This window comes from Orycteropus afer, unplaced genomic scaffold (assembly GCF_000298275.1).
Source record: "Orycteropus afer afer isolate SDZICR_OR568_19922 unplaced genomic scaffold, OryAfe1.0 scaffold00001, whole genome shotgun sequence".
NCBI lineage: Eukaryota > Metazoa > Chordata > Mammalia > Tubulidentata > Orycteropodidae > Orycteropus > Orycteropus afer.
In genome coordinates this window covers 7,322,970-7,344,057 of record NW_006921588.1, presented here as the reverse complement: position 1 = coordinate 7,344,057, position 21,088 = coordinate 7,322,970, and the positions used below count along the sequence as shown (strand labels likewise).

The following is a 21,088-nucleotide window of genomic DNA, read 5'->3' as shown; positions in this document are numbered from 1 at the left end:
ATGACATGAGACAAAGTATATGTGAACTGCTGTATGAAAAGTGAATTTACTCTGTAAATCTTCACCCAAATCCTAATTTAAAAAAAAGAAAAAGACATCTATTCTCAACAACATTATTGGCTTAGTGTGGGAATAGAACTTAATTCATTTATTTGCTATTTTTTCTTGCTGCCAGAAATAGCAGAGGACTATCTTGGGTGGCACAAATGGTTCAGTGCTCAACTATCAGACTAAAGATTGGTGGTTTGATCCCCTCAGAGGTGCCTCAGAAGACAGCCCTGGTGATCTGTTTCCAAAAAGTCGTATCCTTGGAAACCCTATGAAATAGCTCTACTCTGCACAGATGGGGTCTCCGTGAGTTAGAACTGACTTAATGGCAACTAACAACAACATGATTTATTTCTCGAGTTTTAGTATGTGAGAACCTTGAGGACAATGACCTTTTCATATGTGCATATAACTCCTACACTGGGTGGATATTAGATGCTCAATAATTTCTTTTCTGAAGGAAAAGATTGACATGTAGAATAATTTACAGAAAGTAGAGCAAGTCATATCTGTATCTTTTACACTGGGTTGTTATTATTGTTGTCATTAGCTGCCATCAAGATGACCCCCAAATCATAGCACTTTCCTTGCACAGTGAACATAATGCTGCATCATCCCGGGATCAGTTCAGATTGAACATTGTGATTTTTAGAGTTTTCATTGGCTGGATTTTGGTGTAGATCACCAGACTTTTCTCCCTAGTCTATCTCACCTGGAAGCCGCCTTGAAACCTGTTTAGCATTGCAGCATCACATATGTCCCCACTGACAGGCAGGTGGTGTTGTGTCTGAGGTGCGTTTGCTGGGAGTAGAACATAGATCTCTCACATGGAAAGTGATAATTCTACCACTGAACCATTAATCCTATCTTTTAAACTATAATAGTCTACAAAAAGAAAATTAATGTTAGTTGTTAAGCTCGGAGTCATATACTGAGAATTTGATGAAAATTATCAAACCACTCATCAAAGAATTCTAGTCATTCATATAAGAACATTTTGGTGCACAATAAGACATTGTATATGAATCTCAAGTAGATTTTGAAATTTACCCTATTGAATGCATCACCTTTATACACTTCAAGTCTTTCTTAATCATGATTGTTTGAAAAAAAATTCTCTTTGAGAACATTAAAATTGTTATTTGTTGAATATCTTTTTTATGTAAGATAAAATAAACTTTTAAACTTGCAGTAAACTCAGTTTTTTCCATCTTTCTTGCCTTACACATCGAAATAGACTTCCTTGAGGTTCTTTAAAATGTTCATAACCAGAGTTCATTATTAATGTTAGCTTCCTATAGATTTCTGTCACTTGTTTTATCTTTCTTTATTTAACCCCCATCCACATTTATTACATGAATCTGAAAAAAACAAGAATCCTATAAGGTTTCAAACTAGGATTTCAAAGCCTGTTCAGAGCCAGTCTATGCAGTTAGAGAAAGAAACCCAGAAAATTGTTCAGAAAAAAAAGAGGAAACATTGATTTGTTCAACCTGTTTTGTTAATAGAGTAATAATATGGAATCTTTAGTACATTCCAGAATCGTGCTTAGGTGGAACCTGTACATGGATCAAAAGGCAGTCATTTCAACAGAACAAGCAGATACTGAATAGTTTGAAGTCAGAAAAGGTGTGTAGCAGGGTTGCATCCTTTCACCTTACTTATTCAATCTGTATGCTGAACAAATAATCTGGACTATATGAAGGAGTAGGCCGTGTCAGGATTGAAGGTATACTCATTAACACCTGTAGTTCACAGATGATACAACCTTGCTTCCAAAAATGAAGATAACTTGAAGTAGTTATTGATAAAGGTATGAATTCCCTAAGCCTTCACTGTGGATTACACCTGAATGTGAAGAAAATGAAAATTCTAACAACTGGGTGAGTAAACATAATGATGATAAACAGTAAAGAAATTGAAGTTGTCAAAGATTTCATTCCACTTGGATCAATAATCAACTCCAAGGAAGTAGTAACCAAGAAATCAAATAATGTATTTCATTGGCTAAATCTGTGGTAAAAGACCTGTTTAAAACCATAAAAAGCAAAGATGTCACTTTGATAACTAAGATGTGCCTGACATAAGCCATGGTATTATCAATCACCTCTTAGGCATATGAAAGCTGGACAATGAAAAGAAAGATCAAAGGACATTTGACACATTTGACTTGTGGTTTTGGTGAAGAGTATTGAATATGACACAGAATGCTGGAACAAATGAATTTTGGAGGAAGTACAGCCAGAATTCTCCTTGGAAACTGGAATGTTGGGAGTTCATGTCAATTACTTTGGACACACCATCAATTAAAACCAATCATTAAAAAAGAAAATCAAGTCTGGTCAAGTAGAGAGTCAGTAGAAAGGAGGAAAACACTCTGTGAATTAGATTAACACAATAGCAACATTGGCCTCAAACACACCAAAGATTGTGAGGATGGTGCAGGAACGAGACAATGTTTTGTTCTGTTATACACAAGGTCACCATGAGTTGAAGCTGATTTCACAGCAATTTGTAACACAACAACAAGTACATATCCCTGGCTATCTGTAATGGTTGGTCAGTGTTACCTACCCACATGCAACAAAATGTGTTAGCAAGTGCACAAACCCCGCCTTCAGCAGCCAAAAAGTAATCTAAGACTATAAAGTTATCTAACATAATGGATCCTAAAATATGATCCACCACTCTCTGTCACTTTGTCATACTGTCATGGCTTGCGTGTTGCTGTGATGCTGGAACCTGTGCCACTGGTATTTCACATACCAGAAGCATCATACGTGTTGAACAGTTTTTAGGAAGTTTCCAGACTAAGACTGTCAAGAAAGAAGGATGAACCCCTCAGGTTGGAAGGCACTCAAAATATGACTGACAATGGACTGCCTCTTCAAAGTGGAGTTGACTTTAAATATGTGGACGGAGAAAAGCTTTCAGCATCTTCATTTGCTGGTGTGACAAGATTTAAAATGGGAAAAAATCAGCTGCAAATACCCATTAATGGTTAGAATGTGGAATGTAAAAGTAGGAATCTAGGAAAATTGCAAGTCATCATAAATGAAATGTAATGCATAAAGATCAATCGATATCTTAGGCATTAGTGAGCTGAAATGGACGGGTACCGGCCATTTTGAATCAGATGATCATATGGTCTATTATGCCAGGAATGACAAACTGAAGAGGAATGGCATCATATTAATTGTCAAAAAGAACATTTCACGATCTATCTTGAAGTACAACCATGTCAGTGATAGGATAATACACATACTATAAGGAAGACCTGTTAATAAGATTATTATTCAAATTTATGCACCAACCACTAAAGCCAAAGATAAATAAATTGAACTTCTGAAGTCTGAAATTGACCAAAGATGAAATCATGATGTGTTGATAATGACTGGTGATCGGAATGTGAAGTTGGAAAAAAAGAAGAATCATTGGTGTTTGAAAAATATGACCTTGTTGACAGAAATGACTCTAGAGATCTCATGATAGATTTTTGTAAGACCAAAGACTATTTGTGGTAGTTCAGTTTGTGTGTCAACTTGGCTGGGCCTGGTTGAGTGGCTGGACAGCTGGATGTAGTACTTCCCATGATGAGACTGGTAATCAACTCCATGGTGAACTCTACTGTGAGCAGCTGAGTAGCTGCTTTGGGTCTATGGTCTGCTTCCCATATATAAGAAACAGCTTTGGGAATGGTCTCTAGCTTATGGCACACTTGAACCCTGCATGTAGCCATGTCATTGTTCAGCAGCCTGCCATACTCTGCTGACTTTGAATCTTTCAATGGACTTGAATTAATGGCCTGCCATATGGTTTGGTAACATTGGCACTGTGCCCTTTTATTTGTCAACCTTGGGCTTGTCAGTCTCAGCAGCCAGCAGCTGTCTGAGTGGAGAAAAGCCTCTAGCTCCAGTGGGCCAGGAGCAGGAGGCAGAGCTGAAGCCCAAGGTTGAGGGACTTTCATCCAGCACCTAGAGCCTGGCACATTGAACTCGGACTTAGAGCCTCCAACTGTAAGAGAATAAACTCCTATTTCTTCAAGCCATCCCATTTGTGGTATATTCCTGTCAGAGCAGCTGTAGGTAACCAAAACACTATTCATTGTGAACACCTTTCTTCAACAAAATAAATGGTGACAATACATGTGAACCTTGCCAGGTGGAATACACAGGGATCAAGTTGACTCCATCTGTGAGAAGAGACAATGGAGAAACTCAATAACATCAGTCAGAATAAGGCTAGGGATGGCCTGTGGAACAGACCATCAGTTTCTCACAGGTAAGTTTAAATTGAAGTTGAAGAAAATTAATCCAGTCCATGACAGCCAAAGTATAACCTTGAGTAAATTACACTTGAATTTAGAGACTGTCTCAAGAATAGATTTGACACATTGAATACCAGTGACCAAAAACCAGACAAGTTGTGGGAAGACATCAAGGACATCATATATAGAGAAAGCAAAAGGGTATTGAAAAGACAGATATGATCAAAATGGATATCAGAAGGGACTCTAAAAATTGCTCTTGAATGGATAGTCCTTATTGTTGTTGTTATGTGCTGTCGAGTTGGCCCCAACTCATAGCGACCCCTCCTTGGGTTTCTGAGGAAGTATCACTACGGAAGTAGATTGCCCCATCTTCCTCTGAGGAGTGGCTGGTGGGTTTGAACCACCAGCCTTCTGGTTAGCAGTCAAGTGCCTTAGGCACTACGCTACCAGAGCCCCCTGAATGGAGAGTAGCTGAAGCAAATGGAAGAAATAATGATGTAAAAGAGGTGAACAAAATATTTCAAAGAATGACTCAAGAAGACAAAGTGAATATTATAATGAAATATGCAGAGCCCCGGAGTGAGAAAATTAAAAGAGAAGAACACACTTGGCATTTCTCAAGCTGAAAGAAATAAAGAAAAAAGTTCAAGCCTCAAGTTGCAATACTGAAGTATTCTAAGGGCAAGATATTGAACTATACAGGAAGGATCCAAAGAAGATGGAAGGAATACACAGAGTCACTGTACTAAAAAGAACTGGTCAACATTCAACCATTTCAGGAGATAGTATATGATCAAGAACTGATGCTATTGAAGTCAGAAGTTCAAACTGCACTGAAATTACTGGTGAAAAACAGGGCTCCAGGAACTGACAGAATACCAGTTGAGATGTTTCAACAGATAGATGAAATGCTGGAAGAGTGCTCACTTGTCTATGCCAAGAAATTTGGAAGACAGCTACCAGGTCAACCAACTGGAAGAGATCCATATTTGTGCCTATTCCAAAGATAGATGATCGGACAGAATGCAGAAATTATGAAACAATATCATTAACATCAAATGTAAGTAAAATTCTGCAGAAGATAATGTAAAAATGATTGCATCAGGACATTGATAAGGAACTTGCCAGACTAGCTAGATTCAGAAGAGGACATGGAATGATGGATATTATTGCTGATCCCAGATGGATTTTGGCTGAAATTAGAGAATATTGGAAAGACGTTTACCTCTGTTATTGACTATTTACAGGCATTCAACTGTGTGGATCATTATTTTGAATAATGTGAAGAATGGGATTTCTAGAACACTTAATTATGCTCATGAGAAACCTGTACATAGACCAAGAGGCAGTTGCTCAAACAGAACAAGGGGATACCACTTGGTTTAAGATCAGAAAAAGTGTGTATCACAGTTGTAACCTTTCACCATGCTTATTCAATCTGTATGCTGAGCAAATAATCAGAGAACCTGGATTATATGAAGAAGAAGGTGACATCAGGATTGAAGAAAACTCATTAATATCCTGTGGTATGCAGATGACACAACCTTCTTTGATGGAAAGGAAGAGGACTTGAAGCACTTACTGATAAAGATCAAAGACCACAGCCTTCAATATGGATTACCCCTCAACATAAAGCAAACAGACACCTTCACACAAGCAACATTATGATAAATGTGAAAAGATTGAAGGTGTCAAGGATTTCATTCTACTTGTATCTACAATCAGCATCCATGGAAATAGCAGTCAAGAAATCAAATGATGGATTGCACTGGGAAAATTTGATACAAAAGACCTCTCTGAAGTGTTAAAGAGCAAAGATGTCACTTTGAGGACTAAGGTCTACCTGACCCAACCCATGGTACTTCTAATAGCCTCAAATATATGTGGATATTGAGTAAGGAAGACCGCAGAAGAAATGATTCATTTGAATTATGGTGTTGGCAAAGAATATTGAATATACCAGAAGAATGAACAAATTTGTCTTTGAGGAAGTACAGCCAGAATGTTCCTTAGATGTGAAGATGGCAAGACTTGGACATACTTTGGACATGCTATCAAGTGGGGCCATTCTTTGAAGAAGGATATCGTGCTTGGTAAAGTTGAGTGTCAGTGAAAAAGAGGAAGACCCTCAACGAGATGGATAGACATAGTGGCTGCAACACTAGGCTCAAACATGGCAACAGTAGTGAGGATGACACAGGACCAGGAAGTCTTTTGCTCTACATAGGGTCACTATGAATCACAACCAACTGGACAGTAGCTAATATCAACAATGATGTATGATAAGATTCAGCCAAGAATTCCAGTCCTTGGGTATTTGCTTATTTTGTATTCATAATTCCTTTGACATGGCTGTATTTCTTTTAATTGTGTGCTATTCCACACATGGGATATTCCTGTTTTTGTTGTTGTTATGTGCCGTTGAGTCGGCCCCGATTCATAGCGACCCCTCCTTGGGTTTCTGAGGCAGTATCACTATGGAAGTAGGATTGCCCAACCTTCCTTCCGAGGAGCGGCTGGTGGGTTTGAACCGCCAGCCTTCTGGTTAGCAGTCAAGTGCTTTAGCCACTATGCTACCAGAGCTCCTTGGGATATTCCTACTGCCCCAAAATTAGTGATCTTAAGGCGATCATTACCAGGGAAACTATTGGGAAAGCTTGTGGCAATGGAGAGTTGCACCTAGCCTCGTTTGTGGGGCCAAGTGCTTGGAGGATTGTGTCTATTGGAGTTTTGAACCAAACTCAAATGCAAATGGAAGAAGTTATTTGCTTTCCTTACAGGCCGACCAGGCTCCTCTGTGCTATATTGTCTGTGTCGCTACAAAAATTAGTTGTGTGGCTTCATCTAATGTTATAGTCAAACAAGAGTTTACCTGTTATCCACCTTGTATTTGACACTAGGGTCAACTAACTTGGCTATGGGCTCAGCCCATCATTGCCCACATGCTTGTGAGATTAACATTTGGATATTTTTATTGGATATCGATGGCTGGGAGGATAAGTGAGTTTTTTGGGTCCGCCTTCACCAGGGGAGAAGTATTAACTTATGTGTACTAGGACCAGGTAGGCACAAGCAAGTCCAGCATGAAGTTAGATTTGCTGTCTCATCTACTGCAGTGCCTATGGCTGTATGTGGGTTTGGTTTCATGTACAATTGTATGTCCCTTCTTATTTGGATTGTCATGGACTTGTGATTGAGTTCCCAATAGCCAATAATAAGTAGTATCTATGTTTCTGTAAGTGTAGGATAGATTTTGTAGTTTATCTCACAGGTTTGATGATAACTGTTAGTTTAGCTGTGCACCAAATTAGATCCTGAACTATAGGACACTTGTATGTAGGATCCTCACCGATGGGCCAAGTTATTTCATAAATCGAAAACAATTACATTGTACATTTGGCCCATTTTTCCCCATTCATTGTGACATTGGTATCTTTTGATAGGGAACAATCTACTCCATCATTTCTGTTCTAGGAGAAACTTTGCTGGAGCAGCCATTTTTATGCTTTGTATTCATGAAGGTGGCCCCTTGTGAAGTGGAAGTGGGACAAAGAAATTAATTTCCTCTCTGGGTAACTTTCTTTGGGTTTTTTTTTTTTTTTTCCTATATCTGATGAAACTGATTCTTGAGGATTTATCAAATTACTCCACAAATAATCATTGTCAGGGGTCAATCTCGCTCACATATTTTCCAAGTCCTTATTAATGATGGTTTTTGTAAGCCCACACATTTGATAATAACTGTAAACAAGTAGTTACCCATTTAGGTGGAGAAACTCCTATGCAGAGAGTGGTTAGATTTCTCCATGGTGTTAAATATGTTTTTGTGAGAATTGTCTTTGTGAATACAAAGAGCTGTGATTGTTTACTGTAGGCATAGCCAGCATTAAAATTGCTATAGAACACATTTACTTTGAGTACTGTATAAAACTTCAGTTTTTATTGTGAGAAGGTTAGGTTTGGGAAAATTCCTTGACTCTGAAAAACTTCTTGGCCTAGGTAATATTACAGTATATATTGCTTTCCTTATATATATTGATTAGAGCCTGGGAAGAAGTCCTTGGCCCTATTCCCTTTGTCACTTGGTTAGTGCACTTTTCTTTTCTGCCTCAATAATTGAGGGTTCTTCTGGAATAGGAGAGAGTTCACTATAATCCATAAGAAAAGAGGCCAATAGTTGTAAAAAATGTACATTTTTGGCAGTGTTTATGTTTATTATTCCATGGGCTAGCAGAGGTCAATATTTTAGTCCTATAATCATATAAGTTCTGTTAGTATGGGCTTTGGATTAGAGTGTTTTAGATTTGACTGTACCAATTAGAGTGTCCTTGTTATAATATTGGGTACATAACATGATGGCAAATAACAACAACAACATTTGGAGGCAATTTTTAACATGAGACTCAATTTATGGCATCCCATTGGGCTATTTGTTGTATGGCATTAACAAATAGTAGTTTCATCTAACATGAGGTAAAAAAGTTAGCCCATAGCATTTAGAGTCACAAGCAGTATTACAGAGACTGGCTTAACTGGAAGTGATGTACATAGGGAGTGAGAAATGTTAAACATAGTTTTAAGGTTGATAGTATTAACATAGTTGACCAGCTGAATAACCAACAGCATGGTTCTCATTGCCCTCAATCTCTCTTCTGCTGTGTTTCTCTCTGTAAGTTTCATGTGGCATTGTGTTTGCAGCATACCTGGTTAATAACAAGGTTTAGATTACCAGAGCCAGAGTAATGCACCAATGTATACATAGACAACACTGAAGGCCTCCACACGTATGGGAGAAGAAAAAAAAAAAAAAAAAACCCTCATTGCTGTAGAGTTGGATCTGACTCATAGTGACCCCTCCTTGAGTTTCCAAAATGGTATCACTACGGAAATAGATGGTCCAACCTTCCTTCCGAGGAGTGGCTGGTGGGTTTGAACCTCCAGCCTTCCGATTAGCTGTCAAATGCCTTAGGCACTACATCACCAGAGCTCTTACGGGAGAAGTACTACAACAAATTACAAATACGAAAACAAAACAGTTGCCATCAAGTTGATTCTGACTCATGGTGACCCTATATGTTGAAGAGTAGAACTAGGCTTTTTTAGAGTTTTTAAACCTATGACCTTTTGGAGGCAAATATTCAGGTCTTTCTTCTGAGGTACCTCTTGAGGGACTTCACACTGCCAGCCTTCTAGTTAGTAGTTGAGTGCCTAACTATTCGTGTCACCCAGGAACAGCAGTTAAAGTTGGAGGTCATCAGGGACCAGCAGCAGGAGGGGCTCTGACTGCCGCTGTGTGTTGCCCAAATGGTGTTTCCTAGTCCAAGAGCAATTGATTCCATCTCCATAGTTTCAAACCTAGGTGCTGCTTTGTCCCATAGCATCTTTAAAGGGGTAAAGCAAGTAAGTGGTAAGTGAAGGAGTCTTTTTCTCTAGATGGTAGTGGGTTTTTGCCTGGCTTGTCCTTGATGATGAGGGATATAGACTGAGGATGGTCCCCAAGTCAGTAGTCTACAACAGGTCCTTATTGACATCAAAGGAGAAATGGTTAGGCTCTGGATTTTCTATAAGAGGAAAGGAAATGTGAAAGTACCTGGTGGATTTTCCTCTGCCATGGAGGCAATGCTGTTGTTGTTGTTGTTATGTGCTGTTGAGTCAGACCCGACTCATAGCGACCCCTCCATGGGTTTCCAAGGCAGTATCACTACGGAAATAGATTGCCCCATCTTCCTTCCGAGGAGTGGCTGGTGGGTTTGAACCGCTAGCCTTCTGGTTAGCAGTCAACTGCCTTAGGCACTATGCTACCAGAGCTCCAATGCTAGAGCTCCCATATCCATAAAAATAAATGATTATGTTATGTTGGGCATTGAGGTGTACACTAACAGTGGTCAATGAGTTTCTATTGATGACCACTTATTTTGCAACAGATTTAAATATCACTTGGTTATGCCATTAGGGAGTAAGTTTAGAATAATTAGGACTATTGAGAATACTTGTGTCCGTCTGGAGGGCATTGCCTTCCATATGTCTTCGGTAATCACTATTTTGAAATCTCACTAAGGAGTTTGATGACACTGGCTGCTATAGGACAATAAAAAAAAAAAAAAAAACACTGCCATTGAGTCAGATCCAACTCACAGCAACCTCTCCGTGGGTTTCCAAGGCAGTATCACTACAGAAATAGATTGCCCAACCTTCCTTCTGAGGAGTGGCTGGTGGATTTGAACCACCAGTCTTCTGGTTAGCAGTCAAATGCCTTAGGCACTATGCCACAAGACCATAGGGTAGGTGAAATACCCAAACAATATTGTTTTATAACGTCTATTGCTATGTCTTTGTTATGGTGAAGGGGGAAGCCTGATCTAATTGTATAACTTGTAGAACTCCCTCAACAAGGGTTGTAAAAGTTGTTTAGTTAAAGAGGTTGGTGTCTTGCATGAATAAGCCCAGAGAAGGTCAGTGTCGGTATTTACATTATTAAGGCATTTTTAATGGCTCTTACCATGGCAAAAAGAGGCCCTATGAGGTCTATTTAGATTTATGTCTGGCCATTTTCCTCTGTGAAGAGGTAGGGTGGTTTGTTCCATAGCTCTGAGGACATCCTCTCTTGCAGGAGGCTTTGGTGGTTTACTTAGTTCATGGGCTTTGGCATTGTGTCGTGGTTCCTCTGTGTCTTGTATAGTGGATGCCAAGGTGTGGTGTACCAGGAAGCAGGGATTAGGGCCAGGTCAGCAACTTTTTCCCACATTTTTTCACTCCAAATGTTCTAGCTTTATATTTTCCAGCCTTAGTTTTTCCAGAGTCCTAACCAAGTAGCCATTTAGCCACTGACCAAGAATTGGTAAAGATAGGAAAATGTTTTTCAAGGACATACTCTATTATTAGGAGTTGCATGCAATTCAGTCCTCAGAGCACTTTGCTCTATGCCTGTGTGGACACTGGAGTATTTGAAAGGGTTTTCCATTATATGGCTGCCTTATTTTCTGTGCTTGCCCCATCAATAAAGAAATAACATTATTTTTCATGTTTTGCAAGTGATAGCCAGTTTCCCTCCTGTCTCCATTATATAAGGGGTGGGAGGATTTCAGGGGGTGTTGGTAAGTTAAGCTCAGCAAGTAGGGCATGAGGCTCTTTCCTCATGGAGCTGTGATACTCTGGTAATGTATACTCAATCCTATAAATACAATTTCCATTTTATTAAGAGTTCCTACCTTAATGAGATCTTTTTTATTTTTTTTTTTTTCCATTTCCCAAGGCCTGGTTAGAAACCTGGTTTAGAGGATAATTTGGTCTATCGCAGTAAGGGCTTAAGTTTCAATGAGGGCCCAGAATGACTCCAGGAGTTTTCTCTCTAGTGAGAAAAATTCTTTGGGCTGACTGGAAACATTTGCATCAGAAGCCCATAGGCAGGCATCTCTCTGTTCATTTGGTTCAAAGACTCTACCAGGCAAATTTAGAGGTGGCTATGAGTCGGGGCTGACTCGACGGCAAATAACAACAACAAAAAAAAAAACTTCTAGCAACAAATCTTGCCCTCAGAGCACTGATAGGAAAGCCATTGTGATAGCCTCTTTTAAATTGTAAGATGAGGCAATCTACTTCCATAGTGATACCGCCTCGCCTCGGAAACCCAAGGAGGGGTCGCTCTGAGTCTGGTCGACTCAACAGCACATAACAACAACAGCAAGTGTCTTTGTTTAGGTCCTCACTGAAAAGTGAAGGTTTTACAGGTGATTCAATAAATAGGGGCCAGCAAGTAATGGAAGAGGGGAATGTGTTGGTGCCAGAATCCAACTAAGCATTCCTACCAGATCCTGGGCCTTGTTTACCAATGTGTAGCCTGAGTTGTAAATGTGACCCAAAATTTCACAGACTATGAATGGCTTTGTACCTTGTGTGGGTGATTGTCCAACCCCTTTGAGTGAGGTTGTGATGGTTATTCTCCCTGTATAAGCAACAAAATAGAGAAATGATAGCCTTTTCAAGAAATTTTACTGGTACAGTTGAGCCTCCATAGGCAAATAAAATACACCTTCACGTAAACCTTACATTTCATACAAAAATTAATTCAAAATAAATCATAGACTTAAATGTAAAATATGTAAATATAAAATTTTGTGGAAAAATACAGGGAGAATCTTCAGGTTGCAGAACTAGGCAAAGAGTTCCTTGACTTAACAACTGAAGCAGGATCCATAATGGAAAAATGGTAAATTGAACTTCTTCAAAAAGAAAGATTTTGCTCCTTGAAAGACTTGTTAAGGGGATGAAAAATACTGCTATGGCTGGGAGAAAGTATTTGTAAACTATATATCCAACAAAGGACTGTTGTTGTTGTTGTTGTTGTTGTTTGCCGTCGAACATCTACAAAATATAAAGAAATCTCAAAACTCAATAGTAAAGCAACACAAACTATCAAATTAGAAAATGAGGCAAAGACATGAAGAAGCATATTTTGAAGAGGATATTTAGATGGTAAATAAGCACATAAACAGATGTTCAACATAAGTAACCATTAAGAACTAAAACAAAGAAAAAAAAACTCACTGCCGTCAAGTCTAAGTAACCATTGTTGTTGCTGTTATTATGTGACCTCAAGTTAGACCCGACTGATAGCAACCCTTCCTTGGGTTTCTGAGGCGGTATGGCTATGGAAGTAGAGTGCCCAACCTTCCTTCTGAGGAGGGGAATACAAATTTAAAAGACTCTTTTGTTTCCTTCCATCATTTAAAACAGAACTAACTCGGAAGGAAGGTTGGGCAATCTACTTCCGTAGTGATACCGCCTCGGAAGCCCAAGCAAGGGTTGCTATGAGTTGGGTTCGACTCGATGGCAAATAACAACAACAATTTTTTATAGCAAAACGTGTATCATGATATTATTGTTATTGTGGTTGTGTACCGTTGAGTTGATTCTGACTTAGTGACCCCATGTGACAGACTAGAACTGACCATATGGTTTTCTTGGCTGTAATCTTTATAGAACCAGATCACCAGATATTTCTCCCACAGAGTTCAAACCACCAAAGTTTCAGCCTCCTTCTCATGATATTAGCATGATGTATTGTATCATAAAATTAACATATGAGAATTATTTTAGTCTCAACCTTAAGAAGTTAGAATAAGAATAAATTAAAACCAGAGTAAAAACTCAAACCCAGTGTCATCAAGTTGATTCCAAGTCATAGTGACCCTATAGGACAGAGTACAACTGCCCAGCTTCCCCATAGGGTTTCCAAGGCTGTGATCTCTACAGGAGCAGGCAGCCACATCTTTCTCCTGTGGAGCAGCTGTTGTGTTTGAACTGCTGACCTTTGGGTTAGCAGCTGAGTACTTTAACCCCTGTGTCACCAGGGCTCCAAAACTAAGGTAGAAGGTAAAAAAATAACAAATAGTAGAAATCAATGACATTGGAAAAGAGAAAGAATATTAACAAAGCCAAAAACTGATTCTTTACTAAAAATAACAAATTTGATAATTTTCTAAGAAGACACATCAAGGGCAAAAACAATAGAAAGCACTAAATAACAATACCAGAAATAAAAGATTGAATTAAACTATAGACCCTACAGTCTTTAAAAGGATACACCAATGAATATTTCATACCTATTATGCCAATAATTTCAAAAATAAGGTAGAATTGATGAGTATTATGAAAAACTCAATTTACCAATACTGACAATGAAATAGAAAATCTGAATATACATACATAAGTATGAGTGCATACACAAACAAATGAGATCTTTTGAAAAACTTTTTGTCAGACATCAGGCCCAGATTTAGTGGTAAGTTCTATAAAACATTTATAAAAGAAATAATACCAATCACAGATGCTTTCATAATTTAGAGCACAAAGGAACTCTTTCCAAACCACACTATGAAGCCAGCATTACCCTGATACAAATTCTGACAAAGACCTTAAACAATGAAAATTAGAGTCCAGTGTTTCTTAACATTTATGTATGGTGTAATAATCCCAAATGAATTCAGCCATATATAAATATGTAAAATGGATATTATGTCATGACTGGGTGAGATTTATCAGAATACAAGGATGGTTTAACGTAAGAAAATCAATGACTGTAGTTCAACAAATTAACATAATAAGAAAAGAAATTCTTTCAGATATTAATAATCAGTTGGACATGAAAAGATTTTACAATAATGTTTGTAGATGTTTTATTCATAATAACCAAAAAATGAAAACACCACAAATACCCACCATTGCTGCTGTTGTCATTCTTAGGTGTTACCGAATCAGTTTATCTCATAATGTCCCTATGTACAGCACAGTGAAACACTGCCCACTTCTGAGCCATCCTCACAATTGTTGCTATGTTTGAGACCATTGTTGCAGCCACTGTGTCAGTCCCTCTTGTTGAGGGTCTTTCTCTTTTTCCTTTTTTTTTTTTTCTCTTTTTATATTTTCCTCTTTCCATCAGTACGCAAGTAGAGAAATAAATCTTGGTATATTCATAAGATGGAATAATAATCAGATAAAAATGGAATGTTGATGCATAGGACAATATGTGTGAAACTCAAAAACATTACATTAGCAAGAGAAGCTAGAAACAAAAGTGTACATACTCTATATTCCATTTATCTATCTGTCTGTCTGTCTCATGGATGAAGCCCAAATCCATGGCCGTCAACTTGATTCTGACTCATAACAACCCCCATAGGGTTTCCAAGCCTGTACATCTTTACAGAAGCAGACTGTCTCATCTTTCTCCCATGGAGCAGTTGGATGGTTTGAACCATCGATATTTTGGTTGGCAGTCAAATGCTTTAACCACTGCACTACAAGAGCTCCATATCAAGTATAGACAAAACTAATCTATGGTGATAGAAATTAGAACAATTGTTGCCCTTGAGAGATGTGATTTGACTCAATATGGGCATCAGAGAATTGTCTGGGGTGATAAAAATATTCTATCTATTTAATGAGATGCTAGTTATATAGGTTTATACATTTGTCAAAACATCTGATTTACATGTATTATGTATATATTTCATTGCATATAAATTTCACCAAAATTAAAAAGTATGAGGCTTATATAATCAAGACACCTGGATTAGAATCCAAGGATTGCCAATCATTAAATATGACTCCTTAGGCAAATTACATAACCTTACAAAATTTCAGCTTCATCATCTGTATAATGAGAATGATAATCCCTACCTCAGACAGTTCTTATGAGAATCAATGTATGTGGAGTATTTGTTGTTGTTGTTATGTGCCGTTGAGTTGCACCTGACTCATAGCAACCCTTCCTTGGGTTTCCGAGGCAATAGCACTACAGAAGTAGATTGCCCCGTCTTCCTTCCCAGGAGTGGCTGGTGGGTTTAAACTGCCAGCCTTCTGATTATCAGTCAAGTGCCTTAGTAGTGTTTAGCAGATAGCTAAGTGCTCAATATAGATTTGTTATAAAAAGAGAATATGAATTATTTAAGTTATTATAAATAATAATAGAAGCAAATGTTATTCATGCTTCAACAATGTTATTATTTAAACAATTCTCTATAGTATGTCTTGTGTCTTGAGTATTTAAGGTAAACTATTACATTATTCCAAGAGTACTTTGAACCCATAATTATAAATGTAGAAAAAGCATAATTAAAAATAATTTTATTTTAAAACAAACACTTTAAATTTAATATTTTAAAACAAAATTTGAAATTAGAAACAAAAAATCATTATAAGTTCACAACCTAACATAACCATGACTACTATTTTTAAATCTCACACATATTCCACTAACAATAGCATATTTCTCTTCATATACTTATTTTCATTAGTTTGAATAAGTGAGCACACATAATTTAGTATCTAGCATTTTCATTTATTTAGTCTTTCTTATTTTAACATGTTTTCTCTTTTTCTAATTTTTTTGGGAAAAAAAAGCCTCCTATGTAACTTTATGCACATATTCTGGATATTTTTCATTAACTGCATTAAATATAAATGTTCTTTATGGCTAAAAGCTCTCCTTGAGCAGATATTAGTTACAAATATGACTGTCAGAAACTTAAATAGTCTGAGCCTTATTAGATTGATCATAGCCTATCACAAAGTGTTAGTTTTGCAATAAAGTATGATATTTTAGTGTTTATTACATTACTAGTAGTGTTTCTGTGATCTGTAGCCATTATAATGAAATATGTCATATTTGTAATACATTAAACCATTAATATAATTCCAAACTTTTTTTATAATATGTACTAAAAATATATTTGTTTAGTGTTTACTACGTATAAGACTTTATGGTATCAGTTGAGATATAAATGGGGAATGAGCTAGTGGATTTATGCTATGTGTGGCATGCTGTAGTTCACCAAGCCAAATCCAAACAACAGATATATTTTATTCATTCAACAATGTGTTCTCCAAAAACATGAACTATTTACCATCACTCAAAACTGAAAAATGTGATTTAAAATTCAGATTTCTGACCTCATCTCACATATTTAAGACCTGACAACTCCAGGCTGGAACTGCCCATTTCCAGAAGCCAACAATAACTAGACCTGAGCAGCAGTTGCTCCATTTAAAAAGGCATACCTCAAACTTTCCATTGACAACACCCAGGCAGCCCCATTCAAATTACCTGCCTGTTTAAAAAACCCTTCTCTATAGGAAGAGGAAATAAATAGTAAAGCAAAAGAGAAACTGAGCTTGGCACTGTGCTTTCACTTAATGTTGTTGTTGTTATGTGCCGTTAAGTCAGACCCGACTCATAGTGACTCCTCCTTGGGTTTCCGAGGCAGTATCACTACCAAAGTAGATTAGCTCATCTTCCTTCCGAGGAGTGGCTGGTGGGTTTGAACCACCAGCCTTCTGGTTAGCAGTCAAGTGCTTTAGGCACTACGCTACCAGAGCTCCCACCAAGTACTTGAGAGAGGAAAACAAACTAGGAAGAAAAGTATTATGATAAAAGATAAGAAATTGGACAGAATTCTTACTTCTAAGTTCAGCAATTATTCATTTACTTTACTTTTTTTTTTTCTCCCCCATGCTCTGCCAGGTTAGGCTACACCCCAAAGGCTTTGAATTATTGTTAGCATAGCCTACTTTGCTCATTTACTGCATCTCTATCCCAAGCCCTTACCCCCTTGAAGTACTTTGAAATATCCCATGTGAATGTCTTAAACATCCCATGTAAATATTTTTCTTGGTTCAAAGAACACTCTGATTTCTTATTACTAAAATGCAAATCTTTGTTTGAATTTTATGAAGGCTGAAGAGATAACTTTAACAATCGGTCAAGCATTCGACCTGGCGTACAGGAAATTTCTAGAATCTGGAGGAAAAGATGTTGAAACAAGAAAACAGATTGCAGGGTTACAGAAAAGAGTGAGTAAATTACGGTTGTTATTTCATATTTATGTGATGTAAGTACAGGGAAACTTGCATATCATCAAACAGTGTTAGAAGACCTGCCATTAAATTTCCTCCACACTGATTGGAACCACTGTCACTGTGTTCCTATAATTTTTCATTCCTGATCCCCTCCACAGTTTTTAACCATTTTATATTCAATTCCCACAAGAACTTAGTGTTCTCATGTGATTTTGCTTCACTTCCTGATGCTTCTCATGGGGATCAGAGCAGCAGAAGCAGCAGATGCTGGGTAAGTGGTTTCCCATGCAGATCAAATTCCTTTGTAATTAAATTATACCCTTTCTCCACTCTCTTTAAAATCATCATAAGCAAGTTTCACTGTCTTGCGGTTGTACTAAAAGATTAGGGGTATAGATGGTACTGTACAACACAAAAACACAGAGATGAGGCATAGAACTTGAAATTTGCACCCATAATATATATTTTTAATTTAATATATCTTTGCAATGTCCTAGAATTCTCTGATATTTCCCAAGTTTTATCAAAAAACTTTCCTCCTAAGTATATAAGTATTTTAAATAATATGAAATTGTATTTATTAACATAGACAACATTGTAGTCAATAATGCACAATAATGTAGAAAATATTGCGTATTTTGCAAGAATTTATTTCTGAAGGTTATTTAATAATTATTTGATTTTTAGATCCAAGACTTAGAAACAGAAAACACGGAACTCAAAAACAAAGTACAAGATTTGGAAAACCAGTTAAGAATAACCCAAGTATCAACATCTTCAGTAAGTTTATGGAATATGTGAATATCTCTGGATTATTAGCTCTGGAATATTTCAAGTAATAATCAATAATTTAAAAGAAAACATTGATAAAGATGAAAGCTGGTAAACAAGATTCAAAATTAATAAAAAATGAGAAATACCTAGATAGTCCACACTAGAGTTATGGTTCCATTTAACTCTTTCTCTTATGTTTTTTAAAATAATTCAGTATTCTGTTTGGTCTTAAGCTTTAATATGCTTTTTCTTGTTTTTGGCATAGTCTTTTTTTCATTCCTATTGATTACTTTTTAAGGTTTTATTGAATGGCTCATGCCCACTCTATACCTGGAGTGCTGGACTTCACTTTAGAAAGCAGTGTGTTAACAAGATCAGATTTGGTTTATTATATTACATAGCAAGTGTTCCTACTGAGAATGTAGCAATTATATTTCATATTTCAGATATTAAAATAAAATAAGTAGTGGGCTCTGCAGACAACATTCAAACATTTGTAGTTAAATTAATCCTGATTTATCATAGTTTTAAAATCTTTTTCCTAATATCATTCATGATTCCATTATTACTTGGTTCTGGCTTAACGGGTTTTATTTTATTGTTTTTTGAAGGGAGAGTACAATTTAAAACAATATTTTTTATAGACAAACTTTATTTATGAGTTATTTTTCTGTTTGAATCATCTGTACTAATGTTTTCCATGTATGTTTTAACATACACTAAAAAATATGTAATACATAACTTATGGCATAATACTAAGGAGTCCTGGTGGTGCAGTTGTTAAAGCACTGGGCTGCTAACCAAAAGGTCAGCAGTTCAAACCCACCAGGTCTGCTCCACAGGAGAAAGATGTGGTAGTCTGCTTCCCTAAAGATTACAGCCTTGAAAACCCTATGTGGCAGTTCTGCTTTGTCCCATAGAGTCACTGTGAATCAGTTGACTCAACGGCAATGACTTAAATGGGCATGATACTATGAACTAAAACACAATTTTAATATTTGCAAACTTTTGAAAAAATTTTGCTGTAGATTATCATTTGCAAGTCCATTTTGGTTTAATACCTTGGCTCACTCAATGAAAACTCTTTAAGACACACACATATATACATATGTATATAGTGATAGCTAATACTAAAATAGGAGCTCTGGTAGCATAGTGCCTAAGGCACTTGACTGCTAACCAGAAGGCTGGCAGTTCAAACCCACCAGCCACTCCTAGGAAGGAAGATGAGGCAATCTACTTCCATAGTGATACTGCCTTAGGAACCCAAGGAGGTGTTGCTATGAGTCGGGTCCGACTCAATGGCATATAACAACAACAACAAAACTAAAATATTTTACCAGTTCCTCACAGTGAAGAAGAATGCTTCTATAAGAAGTTGCATTCAGGGTTTCAACAAACTTGGTGTGTGCTGGAAACAGGTCAAACATGTTTTTCCTCTAAACTCACTCTTCTTTGTCCATACTGATTAGCATATGCTTTGTAACAGTGGAGCTGAATTGGCTGAGTTGAGAGAGATTAGGAAAGAGGTACCTGTGTTACGTCCAAAGAAATTCTGGAGCATCCTCTTTAGGCTCTGGCTGTATTATATATTCTTTCCTGTTTTTCTCTCACTGCCATCACTATTTGATTCTTACCATTTTTTTTTTTTTTTCTGGTAAAGAAGTTTTTGAGGAGTCAGCTGCAGTGATCCAGGTGAAGGGAGGGAACCCAGGCCATGCCCAAGCAGCAAGGCAGGAAAGTGGGGAAAAGGACAGAAAAAAGCTAGGGGACCAGGACAGAGCAAGGAGGCAGCAGTAGGGATCCAGGTAAGGGAAGGTTGGAGAGGTTTCGAACAGCTAAGGGAGACAAACTTGTTTGTCAGTTTGTCCTACTGTGGTGAAGTGTTGCTGTGAGTCTTGAGGCAGTGCTATCGGTGTTTCAAACCCAGCAGGGCGCACATGGTGCACAGGTATCAGCCTGGCTTGCAAATTGAGACAGATTAGGAAGAAGGAAGAGGCCATCCACTGCTCAAAGAATTGGCCAGGGAAAACCTTATGAATAGCAGAGAAACACGTCTGATACATTACTGAGCAACTTTATGAATAGTCCGGAAACATTGTCCAATAGAGAGGAGGAGGATGAGTCACTTAGGTTAGAAGGCTCTCAAAATAGGACTGAGAAAGAGCTGCATCATCAGAGTAAAACCAGCCTTACTTATATGGAAAACTCAAAGCTTTTGAGACCTCCATTTGCTAATGTGGCCCAACTCAAATTGAGGACAAATAGCTACAAACATCCATTAATCATTGGAACATGGAATGTACAAAGTATTAATCTAGGAAAATTGGAAGTTGTCAAAAATGAAATGGTATGCATAAAGATTGATCCTAGGCATTAGTGAGCTGAAATGGACTTGTTTTGGCCATTTTGAATCAGACAACCATATGATCTACTATGCTGGGAATGCCAAATTGAAGAGGAATGGTGTGGCCTTCATCATCACAAAGACTGTTTCAAGATCTGTCCTGAAGTACAGTGCTGTCAGTGATAGGATAATATCCATATGCTTATAAGGAAGACCCATTAATACTACTATTATTTAAATTTATGCACCAATCACCAAAGCCAAAGATGAGGACATTGAAGACTTTTATCAAC

General features: G+C 37.4%; 1 protein-coding gene across 1 annotated transcript in view; it reads left to right on the top strand.

Annotated features, from left to right (window-relative positions):
• GULP1 (GULP PTB domain containing engulfment adaptor 1) overlaps positions 1 to 21,088 on the top strand; it is a 194,821-nt gene that overhangs the window by 129,165 nt on the left and 44,568 nt on the right. Inside the window, exons 6-8 of the mRNA XM_042783623.1 lie at positions 17,552 to 17,668; positions 17,922 to 17,945; positions 18,362 to 18,454. Of these exons, the coding sequence (XP_042639557.1) occupies positions 17,552 to 17,668; positions 17,922 to 17,945; positions 18,362 to 18,454 (234 nt within the window). The remainder of the gene's footprint in view (positions 1 to 17,551; positions 17,669 to 17,921; positions 17,946 to 18,361; positions 18,455 to 21,088) is intronic.